The sequence below is a fragment of the Mustelus asterias genome, chromosome 15, assembly GCF_964213995.1.
Source record: "Mustelus asterias chromosome 15, sMusAst1.hap1.1, whole genome shotgun sequence".
NCBI lineage: Eukaryota > Metazoa > Chordata > Chondrichthyes > Carcharhiniformes > Triakidae > Mustelus > Mustelus asterias.
This window is the reverse complement of record NC_135815.1, coordinates 88,411,246-88,428,499: the sequence shown is the minus strand read 5'-3', so window position 1 is coordinate 88,428,499 and position 17,254 is coordinate 88,411,246. Positions and strand designations below refer to the sequence as shown.

The following is a 17,254-nucleotide window of genomic DNA, read 5'->3' as shown; positions in this document are numbered from 1 at the left end:
CACCTTTCCTTCTCTATGAACGGTATACTTTGGCTGTATAGCACGCAAGAAACAATACTTTTCACTGTATACTAATACATGTAACAATAAGAAATCAAATCAAATCAGAACACCATAGCATTCAAGGCTACAGACAAAATGCTGGGAAATGGGAATAGAACAGTAGGTGCTTGATGGCCAGCACAGACGTGATGGGCTGAAGGGCCACTTACCAAGCTGTAAAACTCTATGGGCGGGATTTTACGGCCACGCTTGTCCCAAGGCCGGAAAATCTTGCCCAAGGTCAACGGACGTTTGCATGGTCCGTGTCCCACTCGCTATGATTCCTGTGGAAGGCGGAAGGGGAAAATTCCAGCAAAACCCTTCACCCTAGCTCAAGGAGCAATAAAGTGACCAGCAATGTGTGCAGATATAAAATAGTTGAACTTTCCGAAGAAAAGTCATACTAACTGCTCCAATGTGTGAACCATTGTGGTTCTCGCAATTGTTTTGCAAGAAGCCCATTTCTCCAGTGCAAAAAACTGTATCCAACCCCACCCTGACCATTATCAGAGAGGCTTCAGAGACAAGGCGCTTAAAGAAAACAAGACAAAAGAGAAGAAGGAAAGACAGCAAGGAAGCTGGAATAACCAGACTGCTTCAGTAACTGCAGCAGACTTGATCCTGAGGAACTCCACTTATTTACAATAAACACATTCGCTTGTTTTCCTGCAGCTTGCTCGCTGAAAACACACCCAGATAGATTGGAGATCTCGCTTCCGTCTCACAGTTACAAAATCCCCAAATCCTTCCTCATAGAAAGAAGCTCATAAGTATTGGTGCGTCTAAGACAAAATCGCCTCCTCTTACCACCCTGTGCATTGGAAACTGGTTGTTTGACAGATTGTAAACTCAAGCGGGGGCACGAAAGGAGAAATTTGTTCACATTGTGCCTTCTTAGCAGCTGCATAACACAGTCAAACATTTCATAGAATCCCTACAGTGCAGGAGGAGGCCATTCAGCCCATCGAGCCTGCACCGACAACAATCCCACCCAGGCCTTATCCAGCAACCCTACATATAACCCGACTATACTCCTTGTACACCTATGACTGTGCGGCCAAATTCCCCTCCAACTCGATTTTCAAGTTTGCTGATGACTCCACCGTAGTGGGTCGGATCTCAAACAATGACGAGACAGAGTACAGGAATGAGATAGAGAATCTGGTGAACTGGTGCGGCAACAATAATCTCGCCCTCAATGTCAACAAAATGAAGGAGATTGTCATCGACTTCAGGAAGCGTAAAGGAGAACATGCCCCTGTCTACATCAATGGGGACGATGTAGAAAGGGTCGAGAGCTTCATGCTTTTAGGTGTCCAGATCACCAACAACCTGTCCTGGTCCCCCCATGCCGACACTATAGTTAAGAAAGCCCACCAACGCCTCTACTTTCTCAGAAGATTAAGGAAATTTGGCATGTCAGCTACAACTCTCACCAACTTTTACAGATGCACCATAGAACGCATTCTTTCTGGTTGTATCACAGCTTGGTATGGCTCCTGCTCTGCCCAAGACTGCAAGAGGTCGTGAATGTAGCCCAATCCATCACGCAAACCAGCCTCCCATCCATTGACTCTGTCTACACTTCCCGCTGCCTCGGCAAAGCAGCCAGCATAATTAAGGATCCCACGCACCCCGGATATTCTCTCTTCCACCTTCTTTGTTCGGGAAAAAGATACAAAAGTCTGAGGTCACGTACCAACCGACTCAAGAATAGCTTCTTCCCTACTGCTGTCAGACTTTTGAATGGCCCTACCCCGCATTAAGTTGATCTTTGTCTACACCCTAGCTATGACTGTAACACTACATTCTGCACTCTCTCCTTTCCTTCTCTATGAACGGTATGTTTTGTCTGTATGGCGTGCAAGAAACAATACTTTTTACTGTATGTTAATACATGTGACAATGATAAATCAAATCAAATTATTTACCATGCTAGTCTCCCTGACACTTAGGGGAAATTTAGCATGGCCAATCAACCTAACCCGCACATCTTTGGAGTGTGGGAGAAAACCGGAGTAGCCAGAGGAAACCCACGCAGATATGGGGGAGAACGTGCAAATTCTACACAGTCACCGAAGGCCAGAATTGAACCCGGGTCCCTGGCGCGGTGAGGCGGCAGTGCTAACCACTGTGCCATTGTGCCATCCATGATGAGCTTCTTCTGTATAGCAGATTGCTGTCTGAAGCTGGGAGACACACACACAAACACACACACACGCACAGGGTGCTTCACTGTACAATATTCCTGACAGGCATTTCTAATGTGCACTCACACCCAGCCCCACCCTCCCCTCCCCACCATCCCCCTCTCGCCATTGCCCCATGACAATTTCAGCTGAAGGGGGCAATAGGAATCTCTAAGGAATGGCGCATGCTGCAAAGATATCCTGCTGCAGCGAGACCCAGTCCAGTATCGAAAAAAGAGAAGCTACTTATGCCTCCATTCGTCACAGGACTCTGTCACGTGAATATCACAGCGCGCTTCTGTTTCTGAGGGTGAGCGGTAAAGATGATTTCAGGCTGTTTTATTCCTTTAACACACTGCTTCAGCTTATGGGGCCCGTTTAGCTGATGGATGACTATTTATTCTTTGCAGAAATAGCACGTTGGTTACTATGGCAAGTCTCCATTTTCCCAATTGCAGTGCATGCTTGTGGGGTTCAGTTTATCTCAATAAAACACAATCCATTCACATCGTCAAAGATGGGTGATATAATTAATTAACAAACACCACTTTCAGATTGAGACACTCAAATGACTGTTCACTCCTTTACAGGAGCGCCCAATGTTTTCTAGAGTACCATTAGCTATTCGTCATTGCTAAAATAATCCTCCACAATCTCTCAGAAATTCCACCAGAACATCATACACACACATGTGCGGGTACATACACACAGATGTGCGCACACATACACACAGATGTGCACATAAGGCCATAAGATGTAGGAGCAGGATTAGGCCATTTGGCCCATCGAGTCTGCTCCACCATTCAATCATGGCTGATAAGTTTCTTAACTCCATTCTCCTGCCTTTTCCCCGTATCCTTTGATCCCCTTACCAATCAAGAACCTATCTATCTGTCTTAAATACACTCAATGACCTGGCCTTTACAGCCTTCTGGGGCAATGATTCACCACCCTCTGGCTGAAGAAATGATTCACCACCCTCCGGCTGAAGAAATTCCTCCTCATCTCAGTTCTAAACTCTGAGGCTGTGCCCTTGGATCCTAGTCTCTCCTACTGATGGAAACATCTTCCCCACGGCCACTCTATCACACACACCCAGATGTGCACGCCCACACACCCAGAGGTGCACGCCCACACACCCAGATGTGCACGCCCACACACCCAGATGTGCACGCCCACACACCCAGATGTGCACGCCCACACACCCAGATGTGCACGCCCACACACCCAGATGTGCACGCCCACACACCCAGATGTGCACACCCACACACCCAGATGTGCACACCCACACACCCAGATGTGAACTCACATGCATCCAGATGTGCACGCACATACACCCAGATGTGCATGCACATACACAGATGTGCACATACACCTATACAGATGTGCACAACACTTATATTCATGTATATTTTTATGGTAGTGTTTGTTTCGTCCATTTACTTTTCCATGACTGATAGACCTCTAAATCTCTACCAAAGTGACCCAATCACTGGCTTTGGCTACACAAGAGTCCCTCAGGAAAATGTTCCAGAATTTCCCTCTCTTTCAGAGGGGGGGATATGGTCAACTTCTTTGAGCAATGAAGTTATTAACAGTCGTGCGTAACATGCAATCCATCCGAGGTACGATAGGTATGTATTGACAGAAACCACGTCACTCCCTCTACAAAGTCAATGCAAGGCCAAGCAACATTTCAACATTCTCTGAAGAACTTGTCTTCCCAGAGGGCAACCGGTGTCTCTCCTACCTGGCTCGGTGCAGTTCTTGTATTGATGTGAGGTTGCCTTGGTGTCCGTGGAGTTCTCATTGCTGTGTTGCATCAGTCTCCGGCCTATCCACTTGTCATCCATCTCGGAAGTGTAACTCACCACGTAATAGCCTGGGAACAACAATATCAAAGGTTAAAATGCAAAGAAACATCCAACTTCTTAAAACTTAGAATACAGGGACATTTTTGGGGCTATTTTTGACTTTTAGTTTCCCCATTTTCTTTGCAAGGAAGTGAGCGATAAACACTTCCTTGTGTTTACAGGACAGACTGACAGATAAATGGCAGAATTTGGTTTGTGGGTAGGGTTCTTTGCAGACACTATGAAGTTAAGTGTATGTGAGAGTCCATTCAGCCCATCTAGCTCAACCATCTGTGAAATCACTCGTTCCCAAACCCCCAGACACAGCATCCAGTTGCTTTGCTGCACAGCACTTTCCAGCACAGAAACAGGCCATTCGGCCCAATAGTTCTGTGCTGTTCTGTGCTCAAATGGCAACAACAGGTCGATGTTTATGCTCCACCTGAGCCTCCTTCTACTTCGTCAATATGTCTTTCACATCTTTTCCTCCCTATATTTATCTAGCTTGCCCTCAAATACTTCTTTCAATCACACAGCCAGCCTCCCATCCATCGACTCTGTCTACACTTCCCGCTGCCTCGGCAAAGCAGCCAGCATAATTAAGGACCCCACGCACCCCGGACATTCTCTCTTCCACTTTCTTCCGTCAGGAAAAAGATACAAAAGTCTGAGGTCACGTACCAACCGACACAAGAACAGCTTCTTTCCTGGTGCCATTAGACTTGAATGGACCTACCTCGCACTAAGTTGATCTTTCTCTACACCCTAGCTATGACTGTAACACTACATTCTGCACTCTCTCCTTTCCCTCTCTACGTACGGTATGCTTTGTCTGTATAGCGTGCAAGAAACAATACTTTTCATTGTATATTAATACATGTGACAATAATAAATCAAATCAAATCCTGCCTGCTGACCATAACCACTCTTTGTGGTAGCAAGTGCCACATTCTAACCACTCTCTGACAAAGAGGTTTCTCCTTTATTCTTTACTAGATATATTAGATATGATTTTGTATTTATGGGAAATGGTTTTGGACTCCGCCACAACTGCAAACATTTCCTCCATGATCAATAATTCCAGAGTTACACCCTCTACTGCCCTGCACTAACAATCATGGGTGGCACGGTGACACAGTGGTTAGCACTGCGGCCTCACAGCGCCAGGGACCCGGGTTCAAATCCGGCCTCGGGTGACTGCCTGTGTGGAGTTTGCACATTCTCCCCATGTTTGTGTGGATTTTCTCCGGGTGCTCCGGTTTCCACCCATAGTCCAAAGATGGGTAGGTTAGGTGGATTGACCGTGCTAAATTGCCCCTTGTGTCCCAAGATGTGTAATTTAGGTGGATTGACCATGCTAAATTGCCCCTTAGTGTCCAAAGATGTACAGGTTAGGTGGATTGGCCATGCTAAATTGCCCCTTAGTGTCCAAAGATGTGTAAATTAGGTGGATTGACCGTGCTAAATTGCCCCTTGTGTCCCAAGATGTGTAAATTAGGTGGATTGACCGTGCTAAATTGCCCCTTGTGTCCCAAGATGTGTAAATTAGGTGGATTGACCATGCTAAATTGCCCCTTAGTGTCCAAAGATGTGTAGGTTGGGGGATTAAATATGTGGGGTTACGGAGATAGGGCTTGAGATGGCCTGGATAAGATGCTGTTTCAGAGTCGGTCCAGACTTGATGGGCTGAAAGGCCTCTTTCTGCATTGTATGGATGAATTTCTTAACTCGTTGCATGAGGAAATGCTTCCTCATATCCGGACCTGAGTTTGTCATTTACTAGTCAACATGTGTGGGGCCTGGAATAATGTGTTAACTTGACGTAATGCTTCAGTTCTAACTGTTTTGTTTTGCTTAGTCCCTTACACTGTATTTCTCTAAATGAGGCAGTAAAAACCCGCCCATGTTCAAGGTGTAGTCTAGAATTTCAGCATAGCGACCTTGGACTTGTCTGATGATACATCTGTTGCTCTTAACGCTTGCTATTCCATTGAAATGACTATTGTTGGTTTAAGATTATTGCCTCTTCCAAACCATCTCATTCAACAACATGCTTTCAGTAAGCACATCTCATGTTTCCTTTCGACCATCATGCAGTAAAGGATAAAGGTTCCATCAGCTCAGATGACCACAGTCTGCTCTCCCCTTTGAGTGCTTAACCGAAGGATCGACACACCTCAGGCCAGGGGCAAAGCTAAAGTTTATTTATTGGTGTCACAAGTCAGCTTACATTAACACAGCAATGAAGTTACTGCGAAAATCCCCGAGTCGCCACACTCCAACGCCTGTTCGGGTACACTGAGGGAGAGTTTAGCACCTAACCAGCACGTCTTTCAGACTGTGGGAGGAAACCGGAGCACCCGGATGATGCACCATCAATCGAGCAAAGACTAGTCTGTGTGCAAGAACAAATAGGCTTTTATGAGCAAAAGACTTGGAGCACACCCATGCCGATGAACTGGTCCAGACTGAGGCAGGGGGGTGGGGAGCAGTCGCCTTTATACCTGGATCGGGGGGGGGAGGAGTCTTGGGTAGGGCCGGCAGGGATGTGTCCAGGCATGTCACATATACAGGTAATAAGCTAACAGTGGTTTACCACACTGGAGGAAACCCACGCAGACACGGGGAGAACGTGCAGACTCCACACAGACAGTGACCCAAGCTGGGAATCGAACCCGGGTCCCTGGCGCTGTGAGGTAGCAGTGCTAACCACTGCTGAGGCCAACATCTCACTAACAGCACCAACAACAGCAGACCTTCCTGTCAACCATTCATTCGTCGATGGTGGAACTCACTGAGAGTAATCTGGCTGCCATGTTAGGTTGTACAATAATAACATCTCTGTGTCACATCCGTAGGATGAGCTCAGGTGCTACGTAAATACAGTTCATTCACTTCTACTTCGACAATACCTTCCTCCAGCGTGACATCCTTTCAAGTTGCCACAACAGTCATTCTGTGGTTACTGAGTGCAACTGCTGATTTGAACTGAATTCAACAAAGCCTGTTAACCCAGAGCCACGAGTAACAGGGACAAACCTGCCCAAACACATAGAATCCTACAGTGCAAAAGGAGGCCATTCCGCCCATTGAGTCTGCTCCGACCACAATCCCACCTAGGCCTTATCCCCGTAGCCCCACGTATTTACCCTGCTCGTCCCTCTGACACTAAGGGGCATTTAGCATAGCAAATCCACCCAACCTGCACATCTTTGGACTGTGGGAGGAAACTGAAGGACCTGGACAAAACCCACGCAGACACGGGGAGAATGTGCAAACTCCACACAGACAGTGACCCCGAGTCGGAAATTGAACCTGGGTCCTTGGCGCTGTGAGGCAGCAGTGCTAACCACTGTGCCACTGTGTCGCCCCATCTCGCAAGGAGTCCTCACGGCCAACAGACAAGAGACTGTCATTTTATTAATTCAGCTCCTAGGGGGTCAAATGATTTTGCCATATCTTTGACACCTTTCATTAAAAAGGTGTTTTCAATTAATAATTATTTCAAAATTCGAATAAACTGACAAAGAAAGAAACTGTATCAATTCTAAGCCGTCAATATTGGGACATCCCCATTGATTTGCTCCTCACAGGATTAACAAGTTGGCAACTGCTCTCTGGCATATCTAATTAAAAAGCTTGATGTATGAGGAGCGTTTGGGGACTCTGGGTCTATACCCGATGGAGTATAGAAGGGGGCAGCATGATGGCACAGTATTTAGCACTACTGCCTCACAGCGCCAGAGACCTGGGTTCGATTCTCGGCTTGGGTCACTGTCTGTGTGGAGTTTGCACGTTCTCCCCGCGTCTGCGTGGGTTTCTTCCGGGTGCTCCGGTTTCCTCCCACACTCCAAAGATGTGCGGGTTAGGTTGACTGGCCATGCTAAATTGCCCCTTAATATCCTGGGATGGGCAGGTTAGAGGGATTAGCAGGGTAAATATGAGAGGTTGCGGGGGATAAAGCCTAGGTGGGATTGTTGTCAGTGCAGACTCAATGGGCTGAATGGCCTCCTTCTGCACTGTAGGGTTTCTATGAGGGGGAATCTCATTGAAACTTACAGAATAATGAAAGGCCTGGATAGAGTGGATGTGGGGAAGATGTTTCCATCAGTAGTAAAGACGAGGATCCAAGGGCCCAGCCTCAGAGTAAAGGGATGACTCTTCAGAAACGAGATGAGGAGGAATTTCTTCAGCCAGAGAGTGGTGAATCTGTGGAATTCATTGCCACAGAAGGCAGTGGAGGCCAGGTCATTGAGTGTATTTAAGACAGAGACAGATAGGTTCTTGATTGGGAAAGGGATCAAAGGTTACGGGGAAAAGGCGGGAGAATGGGGTTGAGGAACTATCAGCCACGATTGAATGGCAGAGCAGAGGTGATGGCCGAATGGCCTAATTCTGCTCCAATATCTTATCTTCACACACTTTCATTTCCCTTTTTGGGGAATAATGGGGGCTGGGAAGTGGTGGAAGGATTCCTGAACTGATTATCAACCCATTGAACCATGTTATGATTGCACCTACAGTGGCCAGCAAGTCCTGGTGCTGGGCTCGAACCTGGAGCTTCCGGTCCAGAGGTAGGGGTGCTACCCACTGCACCACAGGAACCTCCTTATGCTGACGACTGGGAGACAGGCACTGACATCCTGCAGGCTGATTGCAGGCGCAGTGGAAGAGGCAAGTGGAAACACAAAGCTCAGCTGCCCTATTAGAGGGCCCAGAGAAAACAAGGGGTGAATCGTGCACCCTCTTAGCCTTCCCCCTTGGAGCAAATGTGGCAGAGACTGCCCTGCCAGAGTGAGGCCTCAGAGCCACACCAGACGATGGTTAATATAGAAAATGCTGGAAAAACCCAAAAGGTCTGGCAGCATCTGTGAAGAGAGAGACGGAGTTAACGTTTCCAGTCCCATAGTCCTCATCAGAATGTCCCGAAGAAGAGGCATGGTTTTAAGTTTATATATTAGTCACAAGTAGGCTGACATTAACACTGCAATGAAGTTACTGTGAATATCCCCTAGTCGGCACACTCCGGCCCCTGTTCGGGTACACGGAGGGAGAATTTAGCACGGCCAATGCACCTAACCAGCACATCTTTCAGACTGTGGGAGGAAACCGGAGCACCCGGAGGAAACCCACGCAGACACGGGGAGAATGTGCAAACTCCACACAGACAGTGACCCGAGCCGGGAATTGAACCCAGGTCCCTGGTGCTGTGAGGCAGCAGTGCTAACCACTGTGCCACCGTGCCGCCCAATAGGGACTCAAATCATTAACAGTTTTTCTCTCTCCATAGATGCTGCCAGACCTGCTGAGGTTGTCCAGCATTTTATTTGTAGGGCAGATTTCCAGCAATCTGCAGTATTTTCTTTTATTTGAAGTTTAATACGGAATTGACCACCGCAGTACAAACGTGAGAAGGGAGGCTGCCTCAAAAGATCAGCACAAAGCAACAAGGCACTTTCCAATGTGTCTGAAGTATGTGTTGGTTGAAGGCAGCGCGATCAGACACAGAGGGATCAAGACAGACCAGGACAGCACAGACACCTACGTCAAATCCATATCTCACATGACACGATTCCTTCAGTTTTTCTTGCAGTTGCGCTGGGTTTCTGAAGGATACTGAGGTGTCGCTGGCAATAGGGGACAGAGGGCAGCAAGAAGACAGATAGAAAGTGACTCAGCCCATTTCAGTCTTTACAATTTATTGAGTACAGTAATTGGCTGTGAAATGGAGAATGTAGAAAGGGAGATATAGGTACTCTGAGAAGCTGGCCAGCACCTCAACTACTGCACCAAGCCACTGCCCATTGTGCACTGACCTCTGCTATGGCCACTTTACTGTGTACGTACCATTAGATCGCAAACATACACCACACCCTCACCACTGGTTTGCTAACAATCATAGAATCTCTACTGCGCAGAAGAGGCTATTCGGCCCATCGAGTCTGCACCGACTCTCTGACAGAGTTACCTTACCCAGGCAGTTTTCCCTGTCCTATGCCGGTAACCCCACACATTTACCATGGCTAATCCACCTAACCTACCCATCCTGGGACACTAAGGGGCAATTTAGCATGGCTAATCCACCTAACCTACCCATTTTGGGACACTAAGGGGCAATTTACCATGGCTAATCCACTTAACCTACCCATTTTGGGACACTAAGGGGCAATTTACCATGGCTAATCTACCTCACTATCCATCTTCGGACACTAAGGGGCAATTTAGCATGGCTAATCCACTTAACCTACCCATTTTGGGACACTAAGGGGCAATTTAGCATGGCTAATCCACCTAACCTACCCATTTTGGGACACTAAGGGGCAATTTACCATGGCTAATCTACCTCACTATCCATCTTCGGACACTAAGGGGCAATTTAGCATGGCTAAAATCCAGCTAACCTACCCATCTTGGGACACTAAGAGGCAATTTAGCATGGCCAATTTGCCTAACCTACACATCTTTGGACTGTGGGAGGAAACCGGAGCACCCGGAGGAAACCCATGTAACCCGGGCAGAATGTGCAAAACTATGCCATCATGGGATGTCCTGTAACTGGAAAATCCCGACGTTCTGGCTGTCAATTAAATCTTCGCAGCATTTGACCAACACATGGGTCCCTTTGCAAATTGACATCCAATCCCAGTTAGAACCTTTCCACAATTTTTCAGACACCAGGCAAGAGAATGAGTTTCAGAGCTGATACACCATTCCCTGAGTGGGCAGCACGGTGGCACAGTGGTTAGCACTGCTGCCTCACAGCGCCAGGGTTCGCTTCCCGGCTTGGGTCACTGTCTGTGTGGAGTTTGCACGTTCTCCCCGTGACTGCGCTGGTTTCCTCCCACACTCCATAGATTTGTGGGGTTAGGTGGATTGGCCAGGCTAAATTGCCCCTTAGTGTCAGGGGGACGAGATAGGGTAAATGCATGGGGTTATGGGGATAGGACCTGGGTGGGATTGTGGTCGGTGCAGACTCGATGGGCTGAATGGCCTCCTTCTGCACTGTAGGGATTCTATGAAACTTGCTTTTAAAATCTTCCCTCAGTTCCAGACTGACCATCCCATTGGTGGATTCACACACAGTGAGTTTCTGTTGTGTTGGATGGTGTAAGGGCTGTTTTGTCACAGTTCTTATTGGAGTGAGGATTCAGCAAAGTGAGCTAGCTGTTACAGCCAGCACCGCTATTTGTACACAGGCTTAGCGCGCTCCTGTTACATTCCTCCCTCTGCTGCTGCATCAACATTGCCGCTGGCCAGCTGTACAATAACACCCCGGTCATCGCTTTCAGCTTTGTGTTTGGGTGGAATTTATTTTTGTCCAAACGTACTGTTAGACCATGGTCGCACAATACACATTTTGCACGACTACTGTTCAAAACTGCGACAGAAAGAAAAATTCAGGAAGTGGAACAGGAAGAGTGAGGCAAGCGCACTGCAGCATTCAAGTGTCCAAAGCTACATATCATCGTTATAAGAGCATTAGAAATAGAAGTAGATCATACGGTCCATCGAGCCTGCCCTCCCACTCAACACCATCGTGGCTGATCTCCGGGTTTGACTCCATTTCCATGTGGGCGGCATGGTGGCACAGTGGTTAGCACTGCTGCCTCACAGCGCCAGGGAGCCGGGTTCGAGTCCCGACTTGGGTCACTGTCTGTGTGGAGTCTGCACGTTCTCCCCGTGTCTGTATGGGAACCCACAGTCTGAAAGATGTGCTGGTTAGGTACATTGGCCGTGCTAAATTCTCCCTCAGTGTACCCAAACAGGCACTGGAGTGTGGCGACTAGGGGATTTTCACAGCAACTTCATTGCAGTGTTAATGTAACCCTACTTCTGACACAAACAAAATAAACATTACGCCACCTTTAAACCACACTGTCTGTATGGAATCTGCATGTTCCCCCCATGTCTGCGTGGGTTTCCTCCGGTTTCTTCCCACAGTCCAAAGGTATGCAGGTTAGGTGGATTGGCCATGCTAAATTGGCCCCAGTATCTGGGGGATTAGCAGGGTAAATGTGTGTGGGGTTATGGGAATAGGGCCTGGCTGGGACTGTGGTCGGTGCAGACTCGATGGGCGGAATGGCCTCATTTTGCACTGAAAGGATTCTATGATTAATCAGTTGGGAAGTTGATTGATCAGACTGTGGTTTGCTGAACGTGAGAGCAAGTGAGAGTTGAATAGTTGGCGACGGAATGTCCCAAACCTGCTTCAAGCATGACTGAACAGTTTGGATGCCATGAGTAGTAACCCATTGGGAGGTAAGGTCATGCTCACCCACTTTTGGGAAGCCACTGTGCCGTCCCAGTGGCTCTGGCATGTTTCCAATCCCTCATTGGCTGTCAACATAAGAAAGAGGAGCAGGAGTAGGCCATTCAGCCCTTCGAGCCTGTTCCACCATATAATAAGATCATGGCAGATTTAACACTCACTAAGTCCACTTTCCTGCCTCCTCCCCCTGATCCTTAATTCCCAGACTCATTAAAAACCTATCGATCTCAGCCTTTGGAATGCTCAGGGAGTTAATCTCCACAGGGGTAAAGAATTCCAAAGATTCACAACGCTTGAGAGAAAAAATTCTTCCTCAAATCCATCTTAAGTAAGCACCCTCGTATTCTGCGACTGTGACCTCTGGTCCTACACTCTCCCACAAGTGGAAACTTCCTCTCAACATTTGCCATGTCCAACCCCCTAAGAATCTTATATGTTTCAATCATATCACCTCTCATTCTTCTGAACTCCAAGGAGTACAGACCCAGTCGGTTTAATCTTTCCTCATATGGCAGTCCCTCCATATCCGGGGATCATCCGAGAAAACCTCCTCTGTACTGCCTCTAAAGACAGTAAGAAGTCTAACAACACCAGGTTAAAGTCCAACAGGTTTATTTGGTAGCTAAAGCCACTAGCTTTCATCAGGTGGGTGGGAGCTTTCGTCAGGTGGGTGGGAGCTTTCGTCAGGTGAGTGAGAACTCCCACCCACCTGACGAAAGCTAATGGCTTTTGCTACCAAATAAACCTGTTGGACTTTAACCTGGTGTTGTTCGACCTCTTACTGTGTTTACCCCAGTCCAACGCCGGCATCTCCACATCATGGCTGCCTCTAAAGAGACAGTCTTTCCTTAAATAACGGGATCAAAACTGTACACAGTATTCTAAATGTGGCCTCAGTAGTACCTTGTACAGTTGCAGCAACACTTCCCCCCGAAATAAAAGCCAGCAATCTACATAAGAACATAAGAACTAGGAGCAAGAATAGGCCATTCAGCCCCTCGAGCCTGCTCCGACATTCAATACAATCATGGCTGATCTCATCTCTGCCTCAACTCCGCTTTCCTGCCCATTTTCCATAACCCTTTAACCCATTACTAATTAATCATCTGTCCAACTCCTCCTTAAATTTACTCAATGTCCTGGCGTCCAACGCACTCTGGGGTAATGAATTCCACAGATTCCACGGCCCTTTGAGAGTAGTTTCTCCTCATCTCTGTTTTAAATCTGTCGCCCCTTATCCTAAACCCATGACCTCTCGTTCTAGATTGCCTCACAAGAAGAAACATCCTCTCCACATCTACTTTGTCAATACCTTTTATCACCTTATATCTCATTTGCCTTCCCTGTTACCTTTTGTATCTGTGTACTAGCTTTCTGGGTTTCAAGGCAGCATGATGGCACAGTGGTTAGCACTGCTGCCTCACAGCGCCAGGGACCCGGGTTCAATTCCAGCCTCGGGTCACTGTCTGTGCGGAGTTTGTACATTCTCCCTGTGTCTGTGTAGATTTCCTTCGGGTGCTCTGGTTTCCTCCCACAGTCCAAAGATGTGTGGGTTAGGTTGATTGGCCATGCTGAATTGCCCCTTATTGTATGGGGGACCAACTAGGGTCAATGCACAGGGTTATGGGGATAGGGCCTGGGTGGGATTGCGGTCGGTGCAGACACGATGGGCTGAATGGCCTCATTTTGCACTGTTGAGATTCTATGATTCTATGAACAAGGACCCCCTTCGCACTCCAGCTTTCTGCAGTCTCTCTCCGTTTAAATAATGATCCGCCTTCTCATTCTTCCTTCCAAAATGAACAACCTCACATTTTCCAACATTGAATTCCATTTGCCAATTTTCTGCCCCAGTCATTTAACCTGTCAATATTTCTCTGTAAACTATTTCTGTCTCCTTACAGCCTGCCTACCCTCCCACTTTTGTATCATCTGCAAATTTGGCCACAGTACACTCTGTTCCTTCCTCCACATCACTGATATATATTGTGAAGAGCAGTGGTCCCAGTACTGAACCCTGTGGCACTCCACTGGTTACTGCCCTCCAACCTGAGGAAGAACCCCCTTCTCGCTCCTCACTTCTTCTCGTTCGTTAGCCAGTTGTCCACCCATGCCAGAATATTACCTCCAACACCATGAGCTCATATCTTATACAGCAGCCTTTCGAAAATCCCAATATACAACATCGACTGGTGCACCGCCATTTACTCTGGCTGATACCTCCTCAAAAAGAACTCCAGTAAGTTTGTCAGGCATGATTTCCCCTTCATGAAAAACTGCTGCCTCTGCCTGATCAGATTATAGCTTCGGTCACGGGAAGATAACAGTAAGCAGGGCATGCTAAGAAAACAAAAGGTGACATTTCCGACCTTTACAACATGACTGATTCCTAAGTGCTTCAGCTTCACGTCACAAGAGGATGTTCAGTAATCAAAGGGTACTCCAGGTCCTGTCATGTGGAATGAGCTGCCGGATAAAGTGGTAAATGCGGGGTCACTTTTAACATTTAAGAAAATCTTGGACGGGTTCCTGGATGAGAGGGGTGTGGAGGGATATGGTCCAAGTGCAGGTCAGTGGGACTAGGCAAAAAATGGTTCGGCACAGACAAGAAGGGCCAAAAGGCCTGTTTCTGAGCTGTAATTTTCTATGGTTCTATGTGCAAACTTGGAAATGGAATGGGATTTAATTCAGAGGAAGTTGTAGCTAACTCTTCAGTCATCAGAGCACATTTCCAGCTCTTAAAATTTCCATCTTTGCCTTTGAGTACATGATATGATGTTGAATTCATTTTTCAATCTGACATAGCCTGATTCCGAATCTGTGCTGTACATTAACAATTCTTCAACCTGTTTGGTTAAAGGAATACACAGTAGCTTACCACAGTTCTCAGATCTCGGACAGAAGATGTGGCAATGCTTGGCTTTCCGAATTCACAGACAAGTCCCAACGCCACTGCTGTCTGTACGCCACTGTAGACCAGGCTAACTATGTTCTTGCTAATCCACTGGTATTTAGCATGTGCTTTCGTGGCGCAGTGGTTGGCACTGCTGCCTCACAGCGCCAGGGACCCGGGTTCAATTTCCGGCCTTGGGTCACTGTCTGTGCGGAGTTTGCACATTCTCCCCATGTCAGTGTGGGTTTCCTTTCACAGTCCAAAGATGAGTGGATTAGGCTGATTGGCCATGCCAAATTTCCCCTTAGGCTCTGATTTTACCAGCACGCCCGCCCCGAGGCTCGCCGAATTTAGCCTCTGTTGGCCTCAGGCGTGACCTTACGAGCCTCAGGCGGACATGCCGGTAACATTAGGGTCGGGGAGATCAGCAGGGTATATGTGTGGAGTTACGGGGATAGGGCCTGGGTGGGATTGTTGTCCGTGCAGACTGGATGGGCACTCTAGAGATTCTATGATTTTATTTTATTCATTCGTGGGACATGGGCGTTGCTGGCTGGCCTGCATTTATTACCCATCCTGAGTTGCCCTTGTTCAGAGGGCAGTTGAGACCAAGTCAACTACATTGCTGTGGCTCTGGAGTCACATGTAGGCCAGACCAGGTAAGGATGGCAGATTTCCTTCCCTAAAGGGCATTAGTGAACGAGATAGGTTTTCCCGACAATGGTTCCAAGGTCATCAGTAGATTCTAAATTCCAGGTGTTTTTTATTGAATTCAAATTCCATCAGCTGCCATGGCGGGATTCGAACCCGGGTCCTCAGAACATTAACTGAGTTTCTGGATTAATAGTGCGGCGATAATACCACTAGGCCATCGCCTCCCCAAATTCTTGCGTGACACAAATTTCCTTGAATCCGGGGTTAATGGTGAGAAGTCGCCACAAACAACTAAAGGGAGCGCTTAGCCACAAATAATCACTGCAATTTTTCTATCCTTAAAAAGCTGGAGGCACTTCCTGCCTGCTCTTCCTGTGACTGCGGGACATTGCCTGGCACAGAATGCCTGCCGCTGGGAAACAGCAACTCAACTTCCAAATGTAATTGACTGTGTGAAGCAGCTGGAAACATGTAAATGAAAGTGGGTAACATGGACACACAAGTTGCTAGCACTATGACAACGGTCCCACATCAAGTCAAATACCAATCATGGTTCAAAGAGTGCTTCAAAGCTTATAGGGTGCAAATAGAATAGAATCTCGACAGTGCAGAAGGAGGCCATTATTCTTTATACAGTCCTGGGACATTGGAGTCGCTGGCTGGGCCAGCATTTATTGCCCATCCCTAGTTGCCCGATGGCAGTTTAGAATCAACCACATTTCTGTGGCTCTGGAGTCACATATAGACCAGAACAGGTCAGGATGGCCGATTTCCTTCCCTAATGGACATCAGTAAACCAGATGGGTTTTTTCGACAATGGTTTCATGGCCATCAGTAGATTCTTAATTCCAGATATTTTTATTGAATTCAAATTTCACCGTGGTGGGGTCGAACCTGGGTCCCCAGAACATTAGCTCAGTTTCTGGATTAATAGTCTAGCGATAATACCACTAGGCCAACGCCTCCCTCTAAGGGAGGCCCATCGAGCCTGCACCGACCACAATCCTACCCAGGCCCTACCCCATAACCCCATGCATTTAACCTAGCTAGTTCCTCTGAGTAGTTTCTTTACTCAGAGAGTGGTTGGGGTGTGGAATGGACTGCCTGCTGTGATAGTGGAGTCAGACACTTTAGGAACTTTCAAGCGGTTATTGGATAGGCACATGGAACACACTAGGATGATAGGGAGTGGGATAGCTTGATCTTGGTTTCGGACAAAGCTCGGCACAACATCGTGGGCCGAAGGGCCTGTTCTGTTCTATATTCTATATTCCCCTGACACCAAGGGACAATTTAGCATGGCCAATCCACCTAACCCGCACGTCTTTCAGACTGTAAGAGGAAATCCACTCAG

General features: G+C 47.5%; 1 protein-coding gene across 1 annotated transcript in view; it reads right to left on the bottom strand.

Annotated features, from left to right (window-relative positions):
- slc24a3 (solute carrier family 24 member 3) overlaps positions 1 to 17,254 on the bottom strand; it is a 365,303-nt gene that overhangs the window by 327,751 nt on the left and 20,298 nt on the right. The window contains exon 2 of the mRNA XM_078230308.1: positions 3,982 to 4,113. Coding sequence (XP_078086434.1) covers positions 3,982 to 4,113 — 132 coding nt within the window. The remainder of the gene's footprint in view (positions 1 to 3,981; positions 4,114 to 17,254) is intronic.